The following is a 24721-nucleotide window of genomic DNA, read 5'->3' as shown; positions in this document are numbered from 1 at the left end:
TTCTACGCACAGACAGCAAGCGTCCTATGCTCCCCGGGTTGGAGAGGGAGGGGGGGCCCGGGTCTGCCCTCACTCATGGACCCCACTCCAGCGCCCTAAGGACACGGATCTGCTGCGATCCGGTCCAGCTGACAGGATGTACAGCCGAAACGTGGCAGCCCACCAACCCTTCCTGGTTGCGCCCTGGGCTGCTTCCTCTCCCCCTTCTGCCCTTGCAAGTCTGCCTTACGGACCCAGGAATTCGGGAGCCCTCGTCGTCGCTCCCCCCCTCTCTGATCCCTCTCCATCCCCCCGGGTCCGGGTTCTTGAGGCTCACCTCCCCCCAGGACAACAGGATGCCTCTGGAGCGGGGTACCGATCAGGAGTTCTGGTTCCTCCGATCCACGTCAGTTTCGGCTCTCCACCACCACCCCCCTTTGCTGTCCTGGCGGCAGCGTTTTTAAACATCCCGCCGCTTCTGGCGCTGCCTGGAGGTGGGCCCAGGCCGTGACGGGGGAGGGGAAGGCCCGCCTCCTCCGCTCCAGCCGCGCTGTGGCTCACCAGCTGCGCAGGAGCACCCGGCACACCACTGGTGCCCTGCGCCTGGGGCCGCAAACAGGGCTTGCTCACCAGGGGCTTCAGTGCGGGGCGGGGGTGTCCCATCACATATACATATACTACCCTCTTCTGGACAGGAGAGCAAAAGTGGGCAAAACAAATATTTTTCTTCTGTCTTTTTAATACCTGTTTCTTTTTTTCCCCCTCAACCTTCCTAGATTACAGATAATAGCTGATAGGCTGATGGAGCAGTTTGTATCTTCTGGGCTAATGATAAAGGAGTGGGATAGGGTGAAACTCCATGCTACCATCATGAACACTCGCTTCAGGAAAGACCCAAATGGTGAGTCTCTTTAGAACCGTTCTGGAGAGCCTGAATTACAGCATTACCACTGAACAGGAAGTGTTGTGTTCCCTGGTATTGTGTGTTTAAATCTCTAAAATCTAGGAGACTGGTCTGAATCAGAGAGCCATGGCTGTCCAGGTTCTGGGGCTGGGCTGGCAGTCAGGATCCCAGTCCTAGCGGCGGGGGAGTGCATCCTCGGCCAGGGTTGGTGTCAGTGGGGGAGAAGGACTGATGGGGGCAAGCCTTGACCTTCCCTAGTCTGGCAAACTCTGTGGTTCGGGACCACTCAGATCCTGTGAGTGCTGGACCAGGGAGGTCCTACCTGTATTGATACACTTCATAGCATTCTGTGGCTCTGGGCCAAAAGATAATTTGTTCAAGTACTACATTAGAACTTGGGCTCATATACTTTGTGGTTGCATTCAAGTGCAGAAATACCAGGTGTGCTGCATTATTAGAGGCGTAGACCTTCCATGAGATGTTAAACTATGGCCCTATATAATCATCTATTGGGAGAAGTTAAAGATTCCAATATGATATTTGAAAATAGTTCCATTCTTGTCCTTTCTTGTTAAATGAGGTTTTCCTGTCCAAAACTGAGTATGAGGTATTGCTAAGTGCCTAATGTCTGCTATTTCTACCAAAACAGTGTCTATGCTGACAGGCTTTAACTTACTTCTTACCTAATTCATTACTTTATAAAGCTCTCTAATATGGCTTGCATATGGAAGATAAGACCATAAGGCTCTGAAGTTAGGTACTGAAACTCAGTGGAATTTTGACAGTTTTGGCTTTAATTTTTCAGTGCCTGAGTTCTTTAGCTGTAAAATGAAGATAGGAATACTGCCTGTTCTTAGGCAGGTGCTTTGATGGTAAATTCGTTAATGTTTGTGAAGCACTCAGATAATGTGGTAGAAGCACCATAAAAATGCCTGTGAGCAAATGAATAACTTTGTATTCAGTGCAGCAGGGTTTGGATGGTCTAAGTCCGTGGTCCCCAACACGGTGCCCGTGGGCGCCATGGCGCCCGCGGGGGCATTTCCATGCACTCGCCAGGTGCTCGGGGCTGGCCTGGCACCGGGCGCGCGGCGCTGGGCGGGGGGAGCGCCGGCCCCGGGGCGCAAGTGTCCCCGCCCCCTGGCGCCCGGTGGGCGAACGGCCACGCCCCCTGGCGCCCGACAACCTCGAAAGGTTGGGGACCACTGGTCTAAGTTAAGTGAGGCCTCAGACCATACATTGATTGTTGAGGAGAAAAAGAAATACTGAATACTCATTCACTAAATGATGCAGAAAGATCTTATGGAAAAAATAGTTTAAAGATAGGGATTATTCCTATCCGATGCAATCTACATTGACTATTCAATTAGTTGATAAGGGTGCTTCCACCTTTGACGTGTGACAGGGGCATTTCAACGTGGCAGCGCTGCATGCAGTCTGGGCCAGCTGGGGACTCCCATCTGGCCCTGGGATGCACGTAGCATTTCAAAGCGGCAGCTACGCGTGGAGCCCAGAGTCTGGCCCCAGGCTCCACACGGTGCTGCTGTTTTAAACCAGCCTTTCCTCTCCCTCCTCTCCCCTCCACTAAGCGACTAGTCAACTAGTCATTCACATCCCTACTTAAAGACTTTATTATTGTGTATACACACAAAGGAGATGAATTAAGATTGCAGTTCCTAATTTTTCTGGACATGACTGCAATCTTAATATTCATTCAATGTATTCATTTTGTTTGTTTTTATACATAATAATTTCTTATATAATGTGCATGCGTGTGCAAGTGTATTATGTATGTATGTATGTATTTAAAAGGTGCAAGAACATTTCTCAGAGACCAATCCAGGTTTTTCTAGATGCTGTCAAGAATGTGCTTTGCATTGCAATCATATACTCAATAAGGTACTTTGCAGCATCTCAAGAGATGCATGAGTTTGTCATTGCTGAATTTCTGACAGGCCAGGGAACTTGGAATCTGCTTTCCCTTGCTTATTGTATTACATTGTGCTGTCAGCCATATAAAATCCTCCCAACGATATTTGTGATTTGGGATGTTTGCTTTTTCAAATTGCAGATTTTGGTCACACAAAAAATTAGGGATGTGAAGGATTAGTCGAGTAGTCACTCCCTCTCCCTCACTGCCTCTGTCAGATAGAAGCAGCAGGGGGAGGAGAACTGGGGGGAGGGGTACATCAAAGCAACAGCATCTCATGGAGCTGGGGGTCAGCTGCTCCGTGTGGAACTGCTGCTTTAAATGCTGCAGGGAGCCTGGCGTCAGCATCACGTGGAGCCTGGGATCAGCTGGGATCAATGTTTATTAACTGGATGCATAGATTTTAGGGGAGAAAAGACAATGTGAAGTATCCCATCTGAAGTTCTTTCTTGTGACTTTTTTGTAGTTGAAGAGCAAAATAATGCCGTTACAGGCAAATCACCTTTCAAGGACCGGGAGACATTTGATGGACGAAATATACTGAAGGTCGGTGTTAAATGGTTATTGTGTCTTATGCCACGTCTATATTTATAGGTGGATTGATGATCTGGAAGTCAATCTTTTGGCGTTTGATTTAGCAGGTCTAATAAGGACCACTAAATTGAATGCTGAGGGCACCCCCTTTGGTGCCAGTACTTCTACTCTTCATGAGGAATAAGGGAAGTTGATGGGAGCATTTCTCCCATTGACCACCTGCTGTGGAGACGACACTAAAGTTTGAATCAAGGTATGTCGATTCTAGTTATGCAATTAAGGTAGCTGTGGTTGTGTAATTTGAACTTATCCCCTAGTATAGATTTAGCCTTAGCTGGGTTGTATTTCCGTACATCCAAAATAGGGTGAAATGTCACTTAAAAATGTGTTGTGTACTTGATCACCAGAGAAAAATCTATTTTAAAAATAAATCTAGATAACAAATAATTGGAAGTACCACAGTATTTGTCCTACAGATGTTAAAAAGTGGGTAATTGTGTAACTGCTGAAAATCTCACCAGTTATATGGTTACACAGACCTGTAGTGTGGGGTGGCAGCTGGCTTCCTAAAGCAGTGGGGTGGGAGCCTGTGTATAACTGATAACAGTAACAGATAAGCAGACTTACTGGTTAGCCGTTGAAATGGTTATATTTTATATCACTAATTTATACATACATTCTTAAAGCTAATTAGATTTTAGATCAAATAAGGATGCTTGTGGAAAAGATAGTTAATAGGCATGTATGTTTATTGTAACAATGTTTAACTTGTGCCTGTATTTTTCCATAGGTCAGAATAAAAAAAATACTTTGCTCTTATTGTAAACACTAGTTAATACTACCATGAATTAAACCACATCATATGTTTTTATCATGATCATGAATTTTTGCTTTAAAAAAAATTCAAGATTGGATTTTTTTGCAGGTTTTAGCCAATTAAAATTGCAGTAAAGGGAGGATATTGTGGCCTTAGGTTTTAGGGTAGGAATCAAGACACATCAAAGTACTTGCGGGCATGTGAAGGGCAAGAGATACTGGGAAATCAGTGATTTTTGTTTTGCAGGATCAATGTATAATTTAGTATTTGTTGGTATTAAATTGGTGGTTTACTGAGTGTGGCTTAAGGACTGGAAGGGTAGTTGCGCAGTCATGTACCTGTATCCCAGATGGCTGAGGACAAAGAGACAGTAAATTAAGTAAAGCTACCATCCATCACAACATGTTACTGTGAATATTGCATCATGACTCTTCATTGCCATAAACTGAAGTGGCATATTTTTCATGTAATCATACATTCAGGCATAAAGGACATGACCATTGCACAATGATATAAAATTGTGGTGGGCTCCCAAAATCCTAAAGCTGGGTCTAAAAACAGAGACTACTGCATGTCTGAAGTGAGGTGTACTGGCATGTCCTAAGGGAAACTTCAAAGGTAACAGTATGCCTAGCTCAAACCAATATTCTTAGTCCTATATTAAATAAATATTAAATCTGTCTTCAGATTTTAATGAGAGAGAGAATCAAACTCTCTTTTTTTAAATTTATACTTTATCCACAAATGTCAGTGCTTTTTAAGGAATAAAAGATGCTCCTCCTGCTAGCCCCACAATTTATAGATTTCTGCACCACTGTCGTCTTCAGTGATTTAGAGGGGTAGCCGAGTTATTCTGTACAGAATAAATTTAAAAAACAACAAATAGTTGGTAGCACTTCAAAGACTAACAAAACAGGTAGATGGTATCATGAGTTTTTGTGGGCACCTCATCTGAAGAAGTGGGCTGTGCCCAGGAAAGCTCATGATACCATCTTGATGTTTTGTTAGTCTTTAAAGTGCTACCAGACTATTTGTTGTTTTTTATGTTTTTCCTCAGTGATGTATCGTATGTAAAAGCAGAGAAACACACCCAATCTACCACAAATGTCTATTTTTCTTTCTCCTGTGCTCTGAAATATAAGACAGTATCTTTTTGAAACTCCCAATTGTTTGTAGAGATTGGACTTCCCTGGTCTGGCACTCTCAGGACCTGACCAGTCCCGAATGAGGGAGTTTGTTGGACCAGCGGAGGTCAGGCCTGGCCCCCTGCTGCTGTCCTCCAGGCTGTCCGGGAGGCCCTGATCCTCCTGGCTGGTGGGTTCCCCTTCCAGCTCCAGCTCCCACCCCAGTTGCTGGCAGTGCTCTCCATCTCTGACTGCATTCCCCAGCCCCTGCCACTGGACTCCCAGTCAGCTCTTGCTCCCTCTCTGGTCTGTGGGCTATGGATGTTACCGGACCAGATAGGTCTTAGCTATACTGTTTTAGCCAAAAGAGTTCCTGCCTGTTTGGAGTGTGGAAAGACAGTTTGGTGTAAGAAATGTTGTCATTCTCCTTGACCTCTATACATTCCTGAACCTGGTCACTTGATATTTCCCTTGTGTCATACATGTGCTCATAGCAACATCTATTGACTTTCATTAATTATCTGACTCAAAGTGGGCTGCAGGCTTCTCAACAGTAGAGCTCTGCCAAAGCAAGCCATCGATCTAGTGATGTATTCCAGTATGGATGTGCTGATTCTCTTCCCACATCCTCACTTTCCCCATTTTGTATACATTATTTACACTCTTCCGCTTAGGAGATTGCCTTTTTGCAAAGTGGCTTCATTAACTTATGAAATAGGATCTAAATGACGGTGCTACTTAACATATTACTTCTACTCATGCTGATATTCCAGGGATATTGTATTGTTCAAGTGCAATGTGCTATAAAAATGTTCTCTTTTCCATACTCCCCAATCTTGATTGTAAAAGGCTGAGATGAGGCTTTTTGTCAGTCTGGATTGTACACTGGGCATGGCACAATATTAATGATTTAAAACATTGTTTTCCTACCAGTTTTTGGAGAGTTACACATAAGACTTTTATTAGCAGGATCAGTATCCTCCTATCCTAAACAGAGAATAGATCTTGGAATGAGTATTTGGAAAATAGTTACTTCCATTTTGAAAAACATTTAATGGAAAAGGCTTCCCTTGACAATTGATGCCAAGAGCCTATATGGGAAAACATTGGTCTCCCCATCAGCCTAGTGTTTAATGCCCAACACTGACATGCTAGATACCCAGGTTTATTCCTGTTCCTTCTCTTACTCTTAAATGTAGTAGATGCTGGAAGTAGTTCATAGATTGCTTCATGGGCGGCAGATGATCTAGGCCAGTGTTTCTTAAACTGTATTCTGTGGCAAACCGGTGTGTTGCGAGGCAGTCGGAGGTGTGCTGTAGAGAATAACAGAATTCAAAATGGCCACCCTTAAAGGGGCAGGCCACCTTTTTGTTGTTGTTGTTGTTTTTGCTCAATAACTTCCCCCCAACCCTTTTTTTCCTCAATAACTTTTCCGCCGGCTTTTTTCCCTCCTGACCTTTTTTTTTCTTCTCAACAAAAAATCCTTGGTGTTCCCCATAAAAAACATTGTTTGGTGTTCCTCGGTCTTAAAAAGTTTAAGAAACACTGATATAGGCTGTGGGAGGATGTACCTCCCCAAACAGACTGACATAACCCTGTCTACATTCAGCCCCTCGCTCCTTCCTGCAGTAGTTTCTGCCTGCTCTTCTGTAGCTTAGACTGGCTGACCTGCTGCCAGGATTCAGGGCAGTTGGTGCTGGAGCCGGGACTGCACCACCTGCTCAGAGTGCTGGGATTTTGCCATTTGGTGCTGTAAGACTGGAAATGCTCCAGGACTAGGACTGGGGGTCGAATTGGAGCTCCAGAGCACTGGGGCTGGGAACCTGCCCAGAGGGAATACTCTGGACTCCTGTCCAGGAGGACGAAAAGCAGAAGTCAGCTGCTAGTCTCCCACAATGGCTGGTTCCCCACCTGGCCAAACATGGATTGATTGCTTCATAAGAAATATCTTGCATTACTTCATACAGAGAACTATCAGAAGCTGTTTATGGTTGACAGCTCTGGAAAGAATTAAATTGAGCTCTTTTTGTTTGGGAGAATGATGCTGAACTAAGTTCTAAATAAAATGGAATTTCTGGCTAGCCATGTTCAGCAAGCAACACACAGAAGGTCTAAGCACTAGCGAGCTGAAATTGTTCATAGTCATGGTGATCTTGGGCTTAAATCTGGTCAGAAAAGTAGACCATGGGGTAGTTTAAGAAGATCACACATGCAAATATAGACTATAATTTGCTAGCACATGTAAACAAATAAGGTCTAAAATAGAATGGAAAAAACATCTGGATTCTTGTTGGATGAAAACTTAAATAGCTTTTTGTTTTGTTGGTTGAGGTAGTGGTAATAAGAGTAATTGTAGGTAGCTTTAGACTGAAACTAGCTTTGGGTAAGTAAAGATTAATCTTGAAGTATAAATTATATTTCTGTTGCCTATTTATAGGTACATAGGCAAAAAAATCAAAAAGACATTTGGAGTGATGTATCTGTAAAAAATCAACTAAATCACAGTAAAAAAATTCATCTATAAAAAAGGTTAAAGAAAATAAAGACCAATTTGATTAATCTCTGTCATGAGCAACATATTTGAAGTTATGATAGAGAAGGCTAGCCTTGTGATTGAAGCACCAACTGGGATTCAACAGAAATAGTTTCAGTTTCTGCCACAGACTTCCTATGTGCTGTTATGCAAGTCAGGATATGAGAGATTTAGTATTTGTAAAGGGTGTAATAATCCTCTCTTTTCTCATGCTGATTGTCTTTTCTGTTTAATTTTTATATTACTCTAGTGCCAATAGTCCTAGTCATAGATTGTAAGGTCTTCTGGGCAAGGATTTTCTTTTACTCTGCGTGCAGTGCTAAGTGTGGTGAGGCCCTAATCTCAGATAGGGCCTGTAGGTTCTGCTGTAATGCAGATGATTAAATAATATGTTAAGGGACTGCATCTTCTTACACTTAAGGAAAAAAGATGTTTATTGAGAGATAAGGACTAATGAAAAACAGATCTTGCCAATTTAATATAAGTATTCTCTGCTAGACTTTTATGTTGGTGGCCAAGAATAGCACAGTGGCATAATATGCAGTATTTGGATTTCATTAAGTCATTGAATATAGTGCTACATTAAAAAGTCTTATTATAATAGAGGGAAAATCACTGCCTAAATAAAAATAACAACTGCCTGACTATCAGTAGAATAAGCATTAATGTTACCACCTCCAGATAGGAAATATTTTTCATGGTGTTCCACAGCAATCAATATTTGGATTAGGGATGTAAAATCCGATTTAATTTGTTAACCAGTTAAACTTTAACTGGTTAACCAACTAAATGGAGGAAGGCAGGGGACTGGAATGCCCTCTGCCTGTGGTAGGGCCTGCGGGGCTGGAGTAGCCCCCTGCTTATGGCAGGTGGGGGTCTGCTCCAGCTCCCGCTGGTTAACTAACCGGTAAGCCTCACCTCTTAAGGGTAAGGCTAATGAGTTAACCATTTACATCCCTAATTCGGACCTAATTTACATTCCTAATTCGAACCTATTTTGTTTAGCTTTTTTATTAATGGTCTGCTTAAGTTAAATTTACAGATAATACAAAATCAAAAGGTTAGGAAATCTACATAAGGAGTGATCATAACTGTAAGACAATCAGAAAAAATTAGAGATTTTTCATTAGTCAGTAAGGTGAGCTATAAATAAATCCAAAGTAGTGCATTTGGGGAGAAATGGTAACTAGTATAAAATGAGAGAGAACTATTTCAAAAGCAAAATTTCAAAGGTGGTAATGCCATTTTGCAAAGTTCAGAACATTACATTCAGTTCTGAACCTTGCATTACTTAAAGGATACTGAAACACTAAACTAGATTTTAAATATGTAATTGGAATGACACTATGATTGGAGGACAGTTTTGAATATGAAACTGAAAATCCACTTTTGTACTATCTAGAAAAAGAGTAGATTAAATGGAGGTCACTTCACAAATGCTTCTTGCATTGAAATAACATCTGTGAAGAAAGGTTTATATACATCTGAGTATGGCAAAACAAGGAGCACTGATATGAGGTGGAAAATGAGAACTCATACAAGGTAGGTTTTGGGGAGGGGAAGTCATTTGTTAGAGTGCTCAATCATTGAAGTAGACAGAAGAGGAAATCACTGGAAGTATTCAGAAAAAGCTGAGACAGGTCATGTGATGGGGGGGAAATATAATATATGAAAGTTGTATTGGCAAGCAAGAGTGAAGAGGCAGCAGGTTTGTATAATTTTTGGTGGAGCCCAGTCCAAGTCCCACCCTTCCCAACTGATGTGTAAGATTGTGAGGGGTGTGAGGACTCTGGGGATGAGGCTGAGGACAAGGGGTTTGAGCTGTGGGAGGGGCTGGGTCTAGGGCCCCTATCCCTATATCTCCTTCTCCCACCCCAGCACCACACTCACTCAAGCCCCAGGCAGAAAGGACTCCATTCGGAGTTGCCTGAAGTTGCGGGGGAATGCCATGTGCCTCGTCCCAGCCAGGCTGCAGCAGTTAACAAGGGGGAACACTCCAAGAAGAGCTGCTTGCTGCAGGCAAAGCAGGGCACAAGCCACTCAGGTCAGGCAGCTGGCAGGGATGCCCAAGGAAGTTGTGTGGGGGAAGTTGTGTGGAGGTATGCAGAGCTGGGAAGAGACAAGTCCATACTCGGACCCAAACAAGTTGCCCCCTGTGCCTGAGTGGTCTTTTTAGCTTCACTATATGATTTGATACTACATGAAAATAGACCAGATACCTGACTTCTGTTGACTTTTGTTGAAGTTGAGAGAGTTAAGTGTGTCTGAAAATCAAGCTCTAGGAATTCAGTAGTTCTCCTTTCCATTTCATCCTTTTCTTGCCCATCTTCTTGTTACCCTAGTGGACATCCCATCTCTTGGTTTCCCTGAAATCACTGTTCAGCGGTAGACAGCAATCACCAATTTCACCTCTTCGGTCTTCAAGGGATGATTTTCATCAGTAACTGTCAAGAGTTGAATTACAATGGTTCTTTAATAGATATAAAGATACAGTGTTTAAGTACATGAGAGGTAACAAGTTGATTAGGGAAAGGAGGTGATTCATCCAAAAGAAGTCTGCATCCATTTATATCAGGGCTACATTTAATTATTACACAGGTGTTCTATGATTAGGATGTGCTCCAAAGGAGTTCTACAGCAAGTACAGAAAAAACCTGCTGGGAGCGGAAGAGAGGGAAGGCATTCTGCTTTCACAAGCACATACCTCTCACCGGGACTTCAGAAATCAGCAAGAAGGTCCTAAATTGCTGTCAGTAATCTTTGGCCTCTCTGTGAACCAGACTCGAACCTCAGCTGTTCTGGAACCTTTGCTGTCAGGGAAGCAGCAAAAGAACTGTTTGCAGGCCCCCAGTTCTGGAGATGGTTTTAGGATGACTGCTTTAAGCTATATCAGCTCCTGTAAAAGGCATAAATCCCCTGTATGCAAGCTGGGGATGGCTGAAGTCCTAGAGTGCTAGCCATGTTTGAGTATAAATGACTGTTTAACCAATAAGCGGATGCTTATCAGTTGATGGTTACACTCAGCGAAGCCACCTCCCAGGGAGTTGGGCGGGCAGAGGTTGGTGGCCCTTCTCCCGGGGAGGCTTTGCTGCAGACTGCAGTATAAAGCTAAGCTTTATATTGCAGAGCTTGCAGTTTGAATAACCATGTTACTGCTGAGATTTTCAGCAGTTCTGATTACCCTATTACACGATTTTTAACATCCCGAGCTATAACCACATCCTCCTCAAGCTGGGGCAGGAAGGGAAGTGGCATTAATTTAAATGTAAACGGTGTGCTAGATTCCTTGCATAGCTTTAAAACCTCTCAGTCCTAAATCTGTATTTAGGCACTTTAATTAAATGGCTTAAATTTTCAAAAGTGTAGAACATGCTGCAGCTCCGATAAATTTCACTGGGTGCTGTTAATGAAATGTTGACTTGGTGCCTGTATTTAAAATGTTGGCTATTATATTATCTATATCTACAGTATGTTTATGTATTTTAGGATTGTTGCATAAAATTTGTGCAGAACACTCTATTTGTTATATTGCTTTCTTATTTTTATAGCAAATGTTTCTTTGTTTTTGTATGTACTTTACTTAGATTCAGTAACAGAAAATTTAGAGAACAACATATGCAGCCCACAAATTGTAACTCCCCATTCTTAATAAGTAATAACTTTCCAGGAAGAACTAATTACATGTGGGTTTTTTGTTTTGTTTTTTGTTTTGTTTTTTTGCTTTAAAAGCTAAAGCATAGCTGATTTCATGTGAGGTTGATTTTAATTTTTCCTTTTTATTTAAGATCATATATAAATAGTTTTGTTCTGAGCTGTGGTGTACAGGCTTTTAAAAAGCTCAATTGTAATAATTTCATGTTCATTTGTTTTGTTGTGAAACCAGTTAATAGAATTGAGACCAAAATTATGTATTTGTGGTAAATTATGATATTTGCATTTTGCATTGTATATAAATTGAGAAAATGATAAATGGACCCTTTGAATTTTGACAGTCTACTAGACTGAAGTCCATACTGCTTCATTGCACCTGTGAATAAAAATATGTACCTGCATATCTTCTGTATCCCCTTCAGAAATCTAGGAGGATGCAGGAAATAACATTTAAGGATTGTTCATTACCTTATCAAGAGTACAAGGATTACACTGCATGTTGGTGAGGAAGTGGGTTTGGATGAGAGCCAGATGTGTGCTTGCAGAACAAAACAAGTGATCCAGATATATTCATCTGACATGTTTGTTCTTTGTCTTGCTGATTTTTGAAATCCTGGTGCGAGGTATGTGCTTGTGAAAGCAGAATGTCTTCCCTCTCTTCTGCTCCCAGCAGTTTTTTTTCTGTATTTGCTGTAGAACTCCTCTGGAGCACATCTTAATCATAGAACACCTGTGCAATAATTAAACGTTTTGTTCATCATCTGGCTAGCATGCCTTAAAAGCCATTAAAAGGAAGCAGATTTCTAGTTTTGACAGAAGGTGGTGTGCAATATAAGGAGCTGCCTCTCTGGATCAGCACCTGTCTGCTTGCTCTTTCTGCAGTCCTCTTATATTATTGCTGGAAAGCTTCCAAACGTCATTAAACCTCTGTCAGATAATCATTGGGGTAGCAGAGCCCGGAGTGAATAATAACCAGAGTAAAATCATTTTTGGCACTGAAATGCTTCAGAAAACCTATTTTGAATGTGAAAATAGAAAGCTATTAATTGAACAAACTTCCCAGAATTTGACGTATTGCCAGGTTATATGTGTTTCATTGCAAGTTGGTATCTTCCATGCTCTGACGGAATTCTTAACTTCTAGAGGAGTAAATTGAAATTTGGTTTTCTCTCAGCATAGTCTTCAAGGGGCATCTGCTCCAAATTTACCTCTGTTGGGGAATTCTTCTCTAGATAAACCTTTGCTAGGAATTGCAGGGGGATGGCACAGAACTAAAAAGCATTGGCAAATCTAGGTATTCCAGGTGGAAAATGGTGAGTGATGCAAATCAGGATTCAGGACAGATAGCAAAGTGCAAGGTAGGCACTTTGAGAAGCTGTGCTGGGGTCAGAGCGGTTTGCTGCACACGTTCATGAAGTCTGAGATTCTCCTCCATTTTTATAAATCCTTTTTGTCTGAGTGATTTCGCCATCAATCACTTTGATCTGCTAGTTCTTCTGCTCTTCCTTTGTAGCATATCAGTTTCATCAGGGGAAATAATGTATCCTTAACACATTTGCTGAATTACTGTTTCATTGGTGGGGAGACAAGGTACTTAGCTAAGTGCCTTATCTTCTCTAGTCTATATTGATATGGGACTTCTGGTTTAGCCACATTCTCAGAGTGTTGAATCGTGATGATACTTTGCTCTTCTATAGCATATTCCATCAAAATCTATGAAAACACTATACAAACATTAATTATTTTATATAGTACCCTTATGAGACAGGTAGCATGATCTTCATTTTGCAGACTGATAAGCTGAAGTATGCAGAGGCTTTGACTTGTCCAAAGACCCCCATGAAGTGCCTTTTGATATCTCTATTTTGATTAGCTTGAAGAACACCCTTTCTCTCTAGGAAGCCATCCATCCTTTTGTGTCCATCTCTGTCCTGAAGTAAATTTTGAAACCGCTATGGGTGGATTGAAAATGAATGAATAGGTTGCTTTCTGCTGTTAGTTCAGATTTTGGGTGGGTTATATTCATTTTCAGAAATACTACTGAATTACCTCTAAAGTTTACAGGGCTGGCTAATGCGTTGTTTTTTTTTTTTTAAGGGAAATCCCTCCCTAACCTACTGTTACTTTTCAGAGAGACGAGAATTTCTCCTCCATCTAAATTTAGAATGTTCTAGTTTTAAAGGCTGCCTCATGTCACTGGGCTCCTGTATCTCACTAACACTTGAGATGCTCCCAGAGAGGGGAAGCCATAGTATGGATACAATTCTGAACAGAATTTCTATTCTCCCAGCTTCTCTGAAAATTAATATGGAATTTTGAACCTTCTGCACTGACCAGCCAGGTGCCTTGGTGAGATCTGGAATCGGTAACAAACTCTGCCCTCTGCCTCCAATGCTTTTGAGGATGGTGAACTTCCATCACCAAATTCTGCTGCCTAGTGGTATGTGAGCAGGTGGGCAGATTAACATGCAGGTGAATGTCTGATGTGCTGCCTTTCAGTATCATACCTGTTAATGCCATACTACTCGTCTTTTTAATTCTACTTTGGTTTTCAATGATTCTTTCATATAAGTGTATGAAGCTTCTGATGAGGACCAACTAAGTAGAGGATGTATTTGGGGCAGTTGGTGACTGCAAAGTAGCTGACCCTTTCTATCTATAACCTTCCCCCCCGTGGCTGGATTTGATATCCTAACATAAGCAACATCTGCATTGCCTGACATTTCCGTCTACTGATTCCCAGCATTGTACCTTATGTGTACAAGGTGCTGAGTTGCTAACTGCATGCTACATTTCAGAAATTCATTTTTGTAAGAGAAGCACATCATCAGGGATAGTGCAAAATCATCCAAGCACATTGTACACTTATATTTCTCTAAGCAGTATCAACAAATGTACAGTACCTAAATCCTGGAGAGAAAAGAGATTGCTGTATTATCCTACCATCTACAATGGTAAGCATTTGAGGGGGTTTTCAATGCTTGTCGCTACCCTTTTCTCACCTGCTTTTAAAAATATGAAATTGCTTTTTTGGGTACTTGCTTCAGATTGAAACAATTGGGCCTATCATAGCCATGAAAAGGTAGCTAATTTTTTATGTTAATCAGTCACAGGCTAATGACGTAATATGACTCAGCTACACTGCAGTGCCAACTCGCCAGGGACAGATTTGTGTGGTTAATCTACAATAGCCCTATCCTAAAACAGTATTAACATGGCTGGAGTTTGCAGCGGACTAAGCTCCCTGCAAACTCTGTGTGCATGCACGTGCACACATTTTATTCAGTGGTAATGCAGCTCTTTGGTGGTAGTTTTTAATTGCAATAAACTGCAGTAAGTTGCTTCTTTTGGCATTTTGAGTATTGAGACTCTTAGGAAAACTGCTTGGACTCTCTGTCATTTTGGCTATGCCATTTGAGGCAAAGCAAAGCTTTCAGATTTATAAGTAATCCTGACAATAGCAGCAAAATCCAGGCCAAGCAGCTGAAAGTGCAATCCTGAAAGATTACATGAAGGAAGTTTCAAACACCATTGCTTCCTTCCCTTCTCTTGTCTTTTGTCCTTCTGCTGCCCATTGTCTTTTCAGCCAAATCCATTAATGTTTCGTATGCTTGTTGCACTTCTGATAGATTATTTAAAGGTACAAGTTTGTGCTGGCATTCCCACTTGGAATAAATGGAGCTGAAGTGCTTTGCTGCTGTCTTTATGTGGTTTAGCTATGATTTACCACTGTTGTTCCAAGGCTTGAAAACAGAGGTACCAAGTTATATTGGAAAGGTTGTCTAGAGGAAACCACAGGACATAAGTAGTATAGTGATGAGTACTTTACAAATGCCTAAGATAAGACACTGAAAAGTAATGTGAATATAGTTATACTTAATTGTAAAATGTATTTTGCTTGAGTTTATTTTTACAGTAAGGAATTATGTTTTGAAAAAACACAGACAAAAATGTATCTATTTTGATAGCCTGCTTCACTTTAATCTCTTTAAAAAAGATACTGTTGAGGTTTGAACAAAGGATGTTAAATTACATTTAATCAGCTAATTGAGTAGTCGATGGAATTTCTAGTCGAGTAGTGACCTGTCTACCTGATAAGCCTAGGCTTATTCTGTCAGCTACTTGGCTAGTCGCTTACATGCCTAGTTTGAACTGAAGTTTGTCATAACATTTTTGCTTACACTTGTAATGTTTAATTGTGTATGTAGTTACCAAAACAAATACTTTGATGTTCCAGCTTTATGATTATAAAATGACTACTGGCATGCCTGAGAGACTCTACAGTGTAATCTGTACATAGTAGAGGGGAATTAACCTCTAGACAGGAATAGTTTATTTTTAAACTCTCAACAGAAACTTCTAAAATGAGAGGTACCCGGACTATAAAAATGAGTCATTTTGATTCCAAGGCCATGTTTACCCTATGAGAGAAGGTTGAATTTATTAAGGTTGTTCTTTTTAGCACCTGATTTTATAAAGTTGAAGGTGCATGTCCGCACTTTGTGCAAGTATTCAACGTAGTTTGAAGTAGCGTGTCCCCAGTATTATTTCAGGCATTGTGGGATAGCTACCTCCTTTGCATTCTGGAATAGCTACCTCCTTTGCATCCAGGGCACATGGGGACCAAAATTGAGCAGCAGGTGGTTCTGGTTATATGTTGTCAGCTGTCCATTATCCATTTGTTTCCTCCTTCCTCCCATGCAATGGCAACAGTATATTCGTGACTTTTTTTCTCTTGCTGGGTTATCTGTGCAGATGCTATAGCAACATGATCATGGACTCCATCATGGATCTTGTTCAGCATCAAAGCTTTATGATGCTGATGTTAGCCTTAGTGCGCCTAATGCTGGAGTATGTCTGCCAGAACAAGAAAGAACCTCAGGAGGCCATGAACATTCTCTTCTGTAAAGCACTTGAGTTGAGCGAATTGCAAATGTCATTGGCATTCAATCTTCTGGACACAGACAAGCATAGACTGATGGGACTGCATTGTAATGCAGCTATGTGATGATCAGCAGTGGCTGTAAAACTTTTGCATGTGTCAGTCTGCTTTCATGGAACTTTGCACATTGCTTATGCCCTCCCCGGAGTGCAAGAATACCAGAATGAGATATGCTCTAACAGTGGAGAAGCAAGAGGCAATAGCTCTGTAGAAGCTTGCAATGCCAGACAGCGATTGGTCAGTTGGGAATCAATTTGGAGAGGGGAAATCGTCCATGGATGCTGTTGTGATCCAAGTAGCCAAGGCAATCAATGCCCTTCTGCTATGGAGAGTAGTGACTCTGGGAAACATGGAGGACATAGTGAAGCAGTTTGCTGCAATGGGTTTCCCTAACTGTGGTGTGGTGATAGACGGAATGCACAACCCTGTCTTGGCACCTGACTACCTTGCAAAGGAGTACATAAACCACAAGAGGTACTTCCAATGGTGCTCCAGAGACTGGTGGATCACAAGGACAGTTTCACCTACATCAACGTTGGATGATCAGAAAAGGTGCATGATGCATGCATCTTTAGGAATTCCTGCCTGTTGGGCCGGCTACTCGCTGGAACTTTTTTCCCCAACTGGAAAGTTACAATCAAAGAAGTTGAAATCCCAATAGTGATCCTTGGAGACCCAGTTTACCCCTTGTTTCCATGACTCATGAAGCTGTACATGGGTAGCCTGGACTGTAGCCAGAAGCAGTTCAACTATAAGCTGAGCAGGTGCCAAATGGTGGTAGAATATGATTTTTGTGCTTTGTGCTTAGCAGGTTAGACCTCAGTGAAAGCAACATTCCCATTGTGGTGACAGCCTGCTGTGTGCTCCATAATATTTGTGAGAGTAAGGTGGAAATATGTCTGTTCGGGTGGAATGCCAAGGCACAATGCCTAGTCAGGGATTTTTAGCAGCCAGGTACCAGGACAGTAAGGAGAGCACAGCGAGGGGTGGCACTAATCAGAGATGCTTTGATAATTAGTTTTATGAATGGACAGTATTAAGAGTCGTGCATGTTGCACTCAACAGGGTGCCCTTGCATTCAGTGTACTTGCTTGTAATCCTCCACCCCACCCCTGCAATACAAGCAGTTAAGAGACTGTTCACAAATCATGTCTTTTTATTAAGGGAAAACAGAGCAGTGGCAGAACAGTAGTCCAGGGCGGGATCTTTGTGTGTCTATGTGCGTGCGTGCACACGGTCACAATTGTGAGGACAGCCTTTTGGTATGCGACACATCCCTGGGGATTGAGTGTGAGGCTTCCCTTGGCACCCCTACCCACCCCCATATTCTAGGGCCCCTCAGAGAGAAGGCTATGGAACTCAGTGAAGAGGGAATGTTTGTTCGTAAGAGCTAGAGGGGGTGTTTGTCCAGGAAGGAGCCCTGGAGTGCCACCATGCAGTCCATCACATCTGCCATGGATGCCAGTGCTTTCTTCTGGTGCTTCATTTCCCGTTCCCCTCCTTTCCTGATGCTCTGTGTGCATCTCCTCCAGCAGCATATTCATCCATTCACTTACACACTTCTTGTCTGTAGAGTGTAAAGCCTAATCTGTTGGAACAAAATGAAGGTCTGTCAAAGACAACAGGGATGTGTTATGTGCAAGGCCACAGTTACGCTTTTAGGCAATCCCTTTGCAGCAGGTACATCTCAGAGTTCTTAGGGGAGCAGCTGGACTCGGTTTGGAGGTAAGCATGGGTAAGGGACAGGTTGGGGTACAAGCCTGCGGGTGGGAGAGGGTGAAGGGGTCTTGTTGTGGCAGCAGGTCAGGGGCTCATATGGAGCTTGTTTGTTTGTTTCCCCCCTCCTCCCATTTTCCAGGAGAGTGCAACTATCCCTTGCTGTGGGGGCATGTGGATGGGAAGCGGGCAGGGGGAGTCAAGCCATCTTCATTGGAGATGAGCAAATGGAGGTTTACTGCAGAGGCATCAGCTAATAGCTTCCACTGCTTCATCCAGATTGGTATCTCACATGGCAGTCTCCTGATAGGGAGCAGATGCTGACTGAATGTGGCTAGAAACCTGGATCTTACCCTGCAATGATTTGTGCTGCACTTACGCCAGTCCATTTACTGCTGGCTTGGCATGGAAAGGTGTCCTACTGTGGAGGACAGAATAAGGCAGGCCTCCTCAGAAACCATGTGAGAAGGATTAAAGAGTTCCTCTATGAGGGTATGTCTACACTACAGCACTAATTCGAACTAACTTAGTTCGAATTAGTTAATTCGAACTAAGCTAATTCGAATTAGCGCATCTAGACTTAAAAACTAGTTCGAATTAGCATTTTGCTAATTCGAACTAGCATGTCCACACTGAGTGGACCCTGAACTGAGGTTAAGGATGGCCGGAAGCAGTGCCATCAGGGCATCAGATTAGGACTTAGAGCGTGGAGCTGCTGCCTCAGGCTAGCCGAGGGCTGTGCTTAAAGGGACCCGACCCCCACCCCGGACAGACAGTTCTCAGGGGTTCCCCGCTTGCAAAGCAGTCCTGGCTTGGAGTGCCCTGAGTGCCCACACTCGGCACATCATAACACTCAGCCATCAGCCCGGCTGCACTTGCCGCAGGCTGCCATCCGGAGGGGGTCAATCAAGGGGCTTCAGGAGAGTTTCCTCCCCGAGGAGCCCGCAGAGCCAGCCCAGTCCTCCCCATCAGGGGCTCGTACCCCATTCCTCCCTCACCTCCTTCCACTTACCCCTCCCTAGCCCCCCTTCCTGATGTACAAAATAAAGGACACGTGTGTTCAAAAATAGAAACTCTCTTTATTGAACAAAACTCGGGGAGATTGGGAAAAGAAGGTGGGAGAGGGGAAGAGAGAGGGTGGGAGAGGGGAGGGCAACTAAAATGATGAGGGGTTTGGAACAGGTCCCATATGAAGAGAGGCTAAAGAGACTGGGACTTTTCAGCTTAGAAAAAAGGAGACTGAGGGGGGATATGATAGAGGTCTATAAAAGCATGAGTGGTGTGGAGAGGGTGCATAAAGAAAAGTTCTTCATTAGTTCCCATAATAGAAGTACTAGAGGACACCAAATGAAATGAATGGGTAGCAGGCTTCAAACTAACAACAGAAAGTTCTTCTTCACAAAGCAAATAGTCAACCTGTGGAACTCCTTGCTGCAGGAGGCTGTGAAGGCTAGAACTAGAACAGAGTTTAAAGAGAAGTGAGATCAAGTCATGGAGGTTGGGTCCATGGAGTGGTATTAGCCAGGGGGTAGGAATGGTGTCCCTGGCCTCTGTTTGTGGAAGGCTGGAGATGGATGGCACGAGACAAATGGCTTGGTCATTGTCTTCAGTCCATCCCCTCCAGGGTACCTAGTGTTGGCCGCTGTTGGCAGACAGGCTACTGGGCTAGATGGACCTTTGGTCTGACCCAGTACGGCCGTTCTAAGCTCAGGGCTCAGGGTCGGGGGTCTCAGTGGACCACCTTGATTTTCATGCCAACCTGCTCCTGGGTGGCCAGGCTGGCACCTATCCTGCCCTAGACGGCCACTTTCCTGTGCCTAGTGCGGAGGTCATGAATGAGGTCCACGATCTCTGCACTAGACCAGGCGGGCGCCCGCTTCTTGCGGACCTGGGCAGGCTCCCGGGAGCCACCAGCCTGGTCCCGGGAAGAGGCGGAGGGCTGGGTGGCAGTGGGTGGCCGGCTTGAGCTGTGCCAGGTGCAGGGTCTGCTGGCTGGGTGCTGTCAGGCTTGCACCTGGCATGGGCACCGTAGCCAGCCCGTGCCCCTTTAAGGGCTCCGGGGCCGGGAGGGGGGGCAGAAGATTTTCCCTGGTGGTGCCCAGAGTGGCCACCAGGGCAAGCTGGGAAGGGCTAGCCTCCCACTAGTTTGAATTAAGTGGCTACACAGCCCTTAATTCGAACTACTTAATTTGAACTAGGCGTTAGTCCTCGTAGAATGAGGTTTACCTAGTTCGAATTAATTTCGAACTAGCGGTTTGCCTGTGTAGCGCCTATCAAAGTTAATTCGAACTAACGTCTGTTAGTTCGAATTAACTTTGTAGTGTAGACATACCCTGAGAGCTTTATAGGTATGTGCAGTGAGGATTCCTGCTTAGTCTCCAGATAGGTTAACAAGCTGTTCTGGGGACCCCCTGCTGTGTAGGTACACTGGCTGCCACAGATCACACCTGATTGCCTTATCCCACTTTTAGCAAGATAAAAAATGTAAACTCACCAGAAGTGCCCTCTTTGGTATCAGTGCCTGACTGAGACACATCCTAGGAGGAGGGGATTGTCTCCAAAGTTATTGGCTCTCAGTGACCTCAGTTGTCCTGCTGTCTGCTGACCATTCTCCTTTTCCTCCTCGACTATACTGTCCTCCACGCTGCTGCCTGAGGGTGCCTGAGTGTCTTGGGAGGCATCAAAGGACTGACTAAGGTATCTTCTCTCTCTCCTTCATCCCCCGCAGGATCTCCTCCTTGCCCCTTCCAATCTTGGCATAGATATATCTGTGTTTCTTTTTCTGGTTCGCAGTTCTGCGAGAACAGATTCCTCTCCTGACACGGGAATGAGGTCCAGGATCTACAGAAGTGAAGACTGAGGGGGGATTTGATAGCAGCCTTCAGCTTCCTGAAGGGTGGTTCCAAGGAGGCTGGAGAAGGGCTGTTCTCAGTAGTGACAGATGGCAGAACAAGGAGCAATGGTCTCAAGTTGCTGTGGGAGAGGTCCAAGTTGGATATTAGGAAAAACTATTTCACTAGGAGAGCGGTGAAGCATTGGAATGGGTTTCCTAGGGAAGTAGTGGAGTCTCCATCCCTAGAGATTTTTAAGTCTCGGCTTGACAAAGCCCTGGCTGGGTTGATTTAGTTGGGATTGGTCCTGCCTAGGGCAGGGGGCTGGATTTGATGACCTTCTGAGGTCTCTTCCAGCTCTATGTTTCTATGATTCTATTATCTCCTGCATGCTCCATGTCAGTTCTCATCTGTAACCTAGGAACTCAAGGAGCTCATGAAATTTGAACTCATGGTCAGGTGTGCAGCTCAGTGTGCTGTCTGCTTGCCATGTCGGCCACAAAGGAAATGAAATTCAAATTTTGCCAGGTCTTTACCTGTTCACCTGGAGAGCAGAAGAGTTGCAGGTCCTGGTCAGATCAGTCGTCACAGGGGACTATGAGACACTTCCTGGATGCCAAGAACATTGACTTTCACAGTGCTGTGTCTGCAGTACCAAAAAGTCAACCATGCAAGATCAAATTTAGTGGTCATTCCTCATGAAAGTGGGAGTACAGAAACCAACTTTAATGGCCCTTTAAGTCATGTAGACTCATTGTTAGAAAATCAGCCTAATGCGTTAAGTTGGACCAAAATTCCCTGGGAAGACTGGGCCCAAGTCTCCTTGGCTCAAAATAAATTACACTGCATACTCTGTGTTATGGAGAAAAATGTAGAAGTGAGATTTTTTTTTTAATAACCTTCTGAGGAACTCTGGGCCCTTGGTAAGTGCCTAGTAGTCTGTGCCTTTAAGACATAACCTCTTTTACAAAGGCAGGATGATATAGGCAATGTTCTGTTGGCTGAAGGGTAGACATGGCTATGTATATTGTCGTCCCCCTTTTGGCTAGTTTTTCTTATGGGAAACAACTAAATAATAGCTCTTGCATTCTCCCAAATTTGGTGGTGTTGTGCGATCCTCACCACTCTTAAGTATGTGTAAGGAAATCTGGGGACTTCCTTCTTCATTGGTGTTGTGTGCCTCCCTCAGGGAGAGGAGGTCACAACATACAGAATTTGCAACACTGTAATTAAACACCTCACAGATTTGGCCCAGCACAATATATCTTCCTGACTGCTGAATTAAAAGTCAAGGGAGAAATGTGTCACCTCACTTCCCTTGATGGCTTCCTCTGTTTAGTATATTCCTTTCAGGGGGTCTCTTTTGGAAGGTTCTGACCTTTATATAGGTATCCAGACTGTGCTTATCAGTTGTGATTGTGGTTTTGGTGACATCACCTACCTCTGCCTGCATTTGTATGCTTGAGGATACTCTGGGACCCAGTTTGAAAAGTATATAACACATTCTCCAGCTGCAAGTCAATTTTCTTAGAGTGAAGGTAGAAGGCACTTGCGCTAATGAGTAGATTCACTCCACATACTTTGTGTGTGTAATCCAAGAAGTGCAAAGGTAAGTATGGTGTTGACTGTGTGAACGAACCTCTGCATCCATCTTCGTTTGCAGTAATAAAAAAAAGTCTTGTTTATTCTTAAGGCAGCAAGACATTCTCTTTCTCATACCCCATTCCAGTTAAATGGCTCACCTTTTGGGTAACTGTGTTGATCTCTACTGCTGGCTACTACTTATTGATCTCTGATTATTTTTTCCCCAGTCTCTTATTAAGGTGTGTGAATGAAAACTAAGTGAGTGGGAAGAGAATGTGGTTTGGACACATTTCCCATGCATTGTCTACACATCATTTTCCAGGCCCATTGAATAGATGGCTAAAGCATGTTACAGAAAATATTTCACTTGTTGTGCTCTAGCAAGTTTTCTCAAGGGTAAGAAAGCCAAAAGGAAACTTTCTTTTTCAGCTCTGCCTTGGTGCTTACCGAAAGACACACTCACAAGCTGTGGTCAAACTGTTTCTGGTAGCAGAGATCCCTGAATAGCTTATATTTTAACCAGGAAATCCTATTTTAATATTTTGGGGACTTAAGTGGATGATCAAGCTCTAAGTCTGAAAGGCCCCTTTCCTAATTACATTTGAGATTTTTAGAATTTCTTGGTTGAACAAAGTTACAACATTTTCAGAGCCCTCTAATTGCTCTCTTGTTTTTTTAATTCATAATTAGCATTGCCACCTCTGTGGTACAGAACATCAGGACACCAGGAATGACCCTGAGTCCATAAAACTGGACAGTTGTAGGCCTTTCAGATTCCCAGAAGAGCTACTTTAAAAAAGGGATGATCCTGAGAGAACTAGACAAGTGGCAATGGTCAGTATTTGTGGACTCTGATGACTTCTGTCACTAGAACTCCAAGGGAGTGAGGAAGTGTAAGCAAAAGTATAGAAGCCTTAGAATAAAGGAAGGCAAAATGACTGTGGTTGCCCTAACAAAAGGAAAAACTATGTAGCACTTTAAAGACTAACAAGATGGTTTGTGGGCCAGACCCACTTCCTCAGATCATATTCTGGAAGAGAATTGGCATGACCATATATACCAAAGGAATACAATGACAAAAGTGAACACATTATTAAACTGACAAATCAGATTTCATACAGGAGGTGAGGGGGAGGAAGGGAGAGAATAGCTATTTGAGTCAATGAATGGCTAATCAGGGGTGGTAAGTGGGAAGCTATCTTTGTAATGGTTAAGGTAATTAGCATCTTTGTTAAGGCCCATTCCTAAAGTGTCAAATTTAAGTATGAAAGAAAGTTCTGAAGTTTCCCTCTGTAATCTGGTGTTGAATTCTCTTTGAAGTAAGATACATGTAGTAAGATCATTAAGACTATGTCCAGGTAGGTTGAAATGAGAAGCAACTGGTTTTTCCTCGTGAAGATGTCTGATTTGTGGGCATTAATTCTTTGGCGAAGTGTCTGAGAAGTCTGTCCAATATATATATCAGAAGGACACTGTTGGCATATGATGGCATAAATTATAATTCTGGATGAACAGGAATATGTGTTCTTGATCATATAACTGACATGGTTAGGTCCAGTGGTGGTGTCACCAGAGTAAATATGTGGACAAAGATGGCAACGTGGTTTGTTGCAAGGGAAAGTTCCAGGGTTGATATTAACAGGGCTTGACAAATGCAGCTCCGGTGCGAGAGGGCGGGGCGAGACGCCAGGATACTGGCGTGACCTGGCCCTGCTGACTTTAAAGGGCTGTGGCCGCGTGTCCCTGGGAGCTGGCTGCAGCGCGTGGCACAGCCAGGGCCCGCCCCACCTGCTCCAGTCCTGGTATGGCCCCAGCCCCCCATTGTCTCCACGCTGCCCATTTCCCCATGCCTCCCCTGCACCCCGGACTCCCTGCTCTCCCTCTTCCGTGCGACCCTTTGGCTCTGCGCCGCCCTTCACCCCTCATCCTGCTCCCCCTGATCCCTGCCCCCCCAGCTCTGTGCTGCCCATTCCCTGCACTGCCCCTAGACCCCGATCCCTCTGCCCCTCCTATTCCCCGCATCCCATTCTCCGTGCCTCCACCACACCCTGCTACCCCCGATCCCTGCATCCCTCTGGCTCTGTGCCTCCCGTTCCCCGTGCCACCCCGTACTCCCCCATTCTTCCCTGCACCCCTCTGGCTCTGTGCTGTCCCTGCACCCTGCTCCCCCTGTGGATCA

General features: G+C 43.7%; 1 protein-coding gene across 13 annotated transcripts in view; it reads left to right on the top strand.

Moving 5' to 3' along the window:
* The window catches only part of ASCC1 (activating signal cointegrator 1 complex subunit 1), a 109398-nt gene that overhangs the window by 75604 nt on the left and 9073 nt on the right, over positions 1–24721 (top strand). For 11 of the 13 annotated variants that reach the window (XM_089780137.1, XM_089780136.1, XM_089780135.1 and 8 more), the window contains 2 exons: positions 756–880; positions 3277–3356. In XM_089780137.1, coding sequence (XP_089636263.1) covers positions 756–880; positions 3277–3356 — 205 coding nt within the window. Of the gene's footprint in view, positions 1–755; positions 881–3276; positions 3357–3448; positions 3598–24721 lie in introns of all 13 variants that reach the window. The other 2 variants (XR_016350170.1, XR_016350169.1) reach the window with 2 other exon arrangements.

Source organism: Pelodiscus sinensis, chromosome 8, assembly GCF_052426305.1.
Source record: "Pelodiscus sinensis isolate ZL-2025 chromosome 8, ASM5242630v1, whole genome shotgun sequence".
NCBI lineage: Eukaryota > Metazoa > Chordata > Testudines > Trionychidae > Pelodiscus > Pelodiscus sinensis.
The sequence above is the reverse complement of the archived record's forward strand: the minus strand, read 5'-3'. Positions and strand labels throughout refer to the sequence as shown.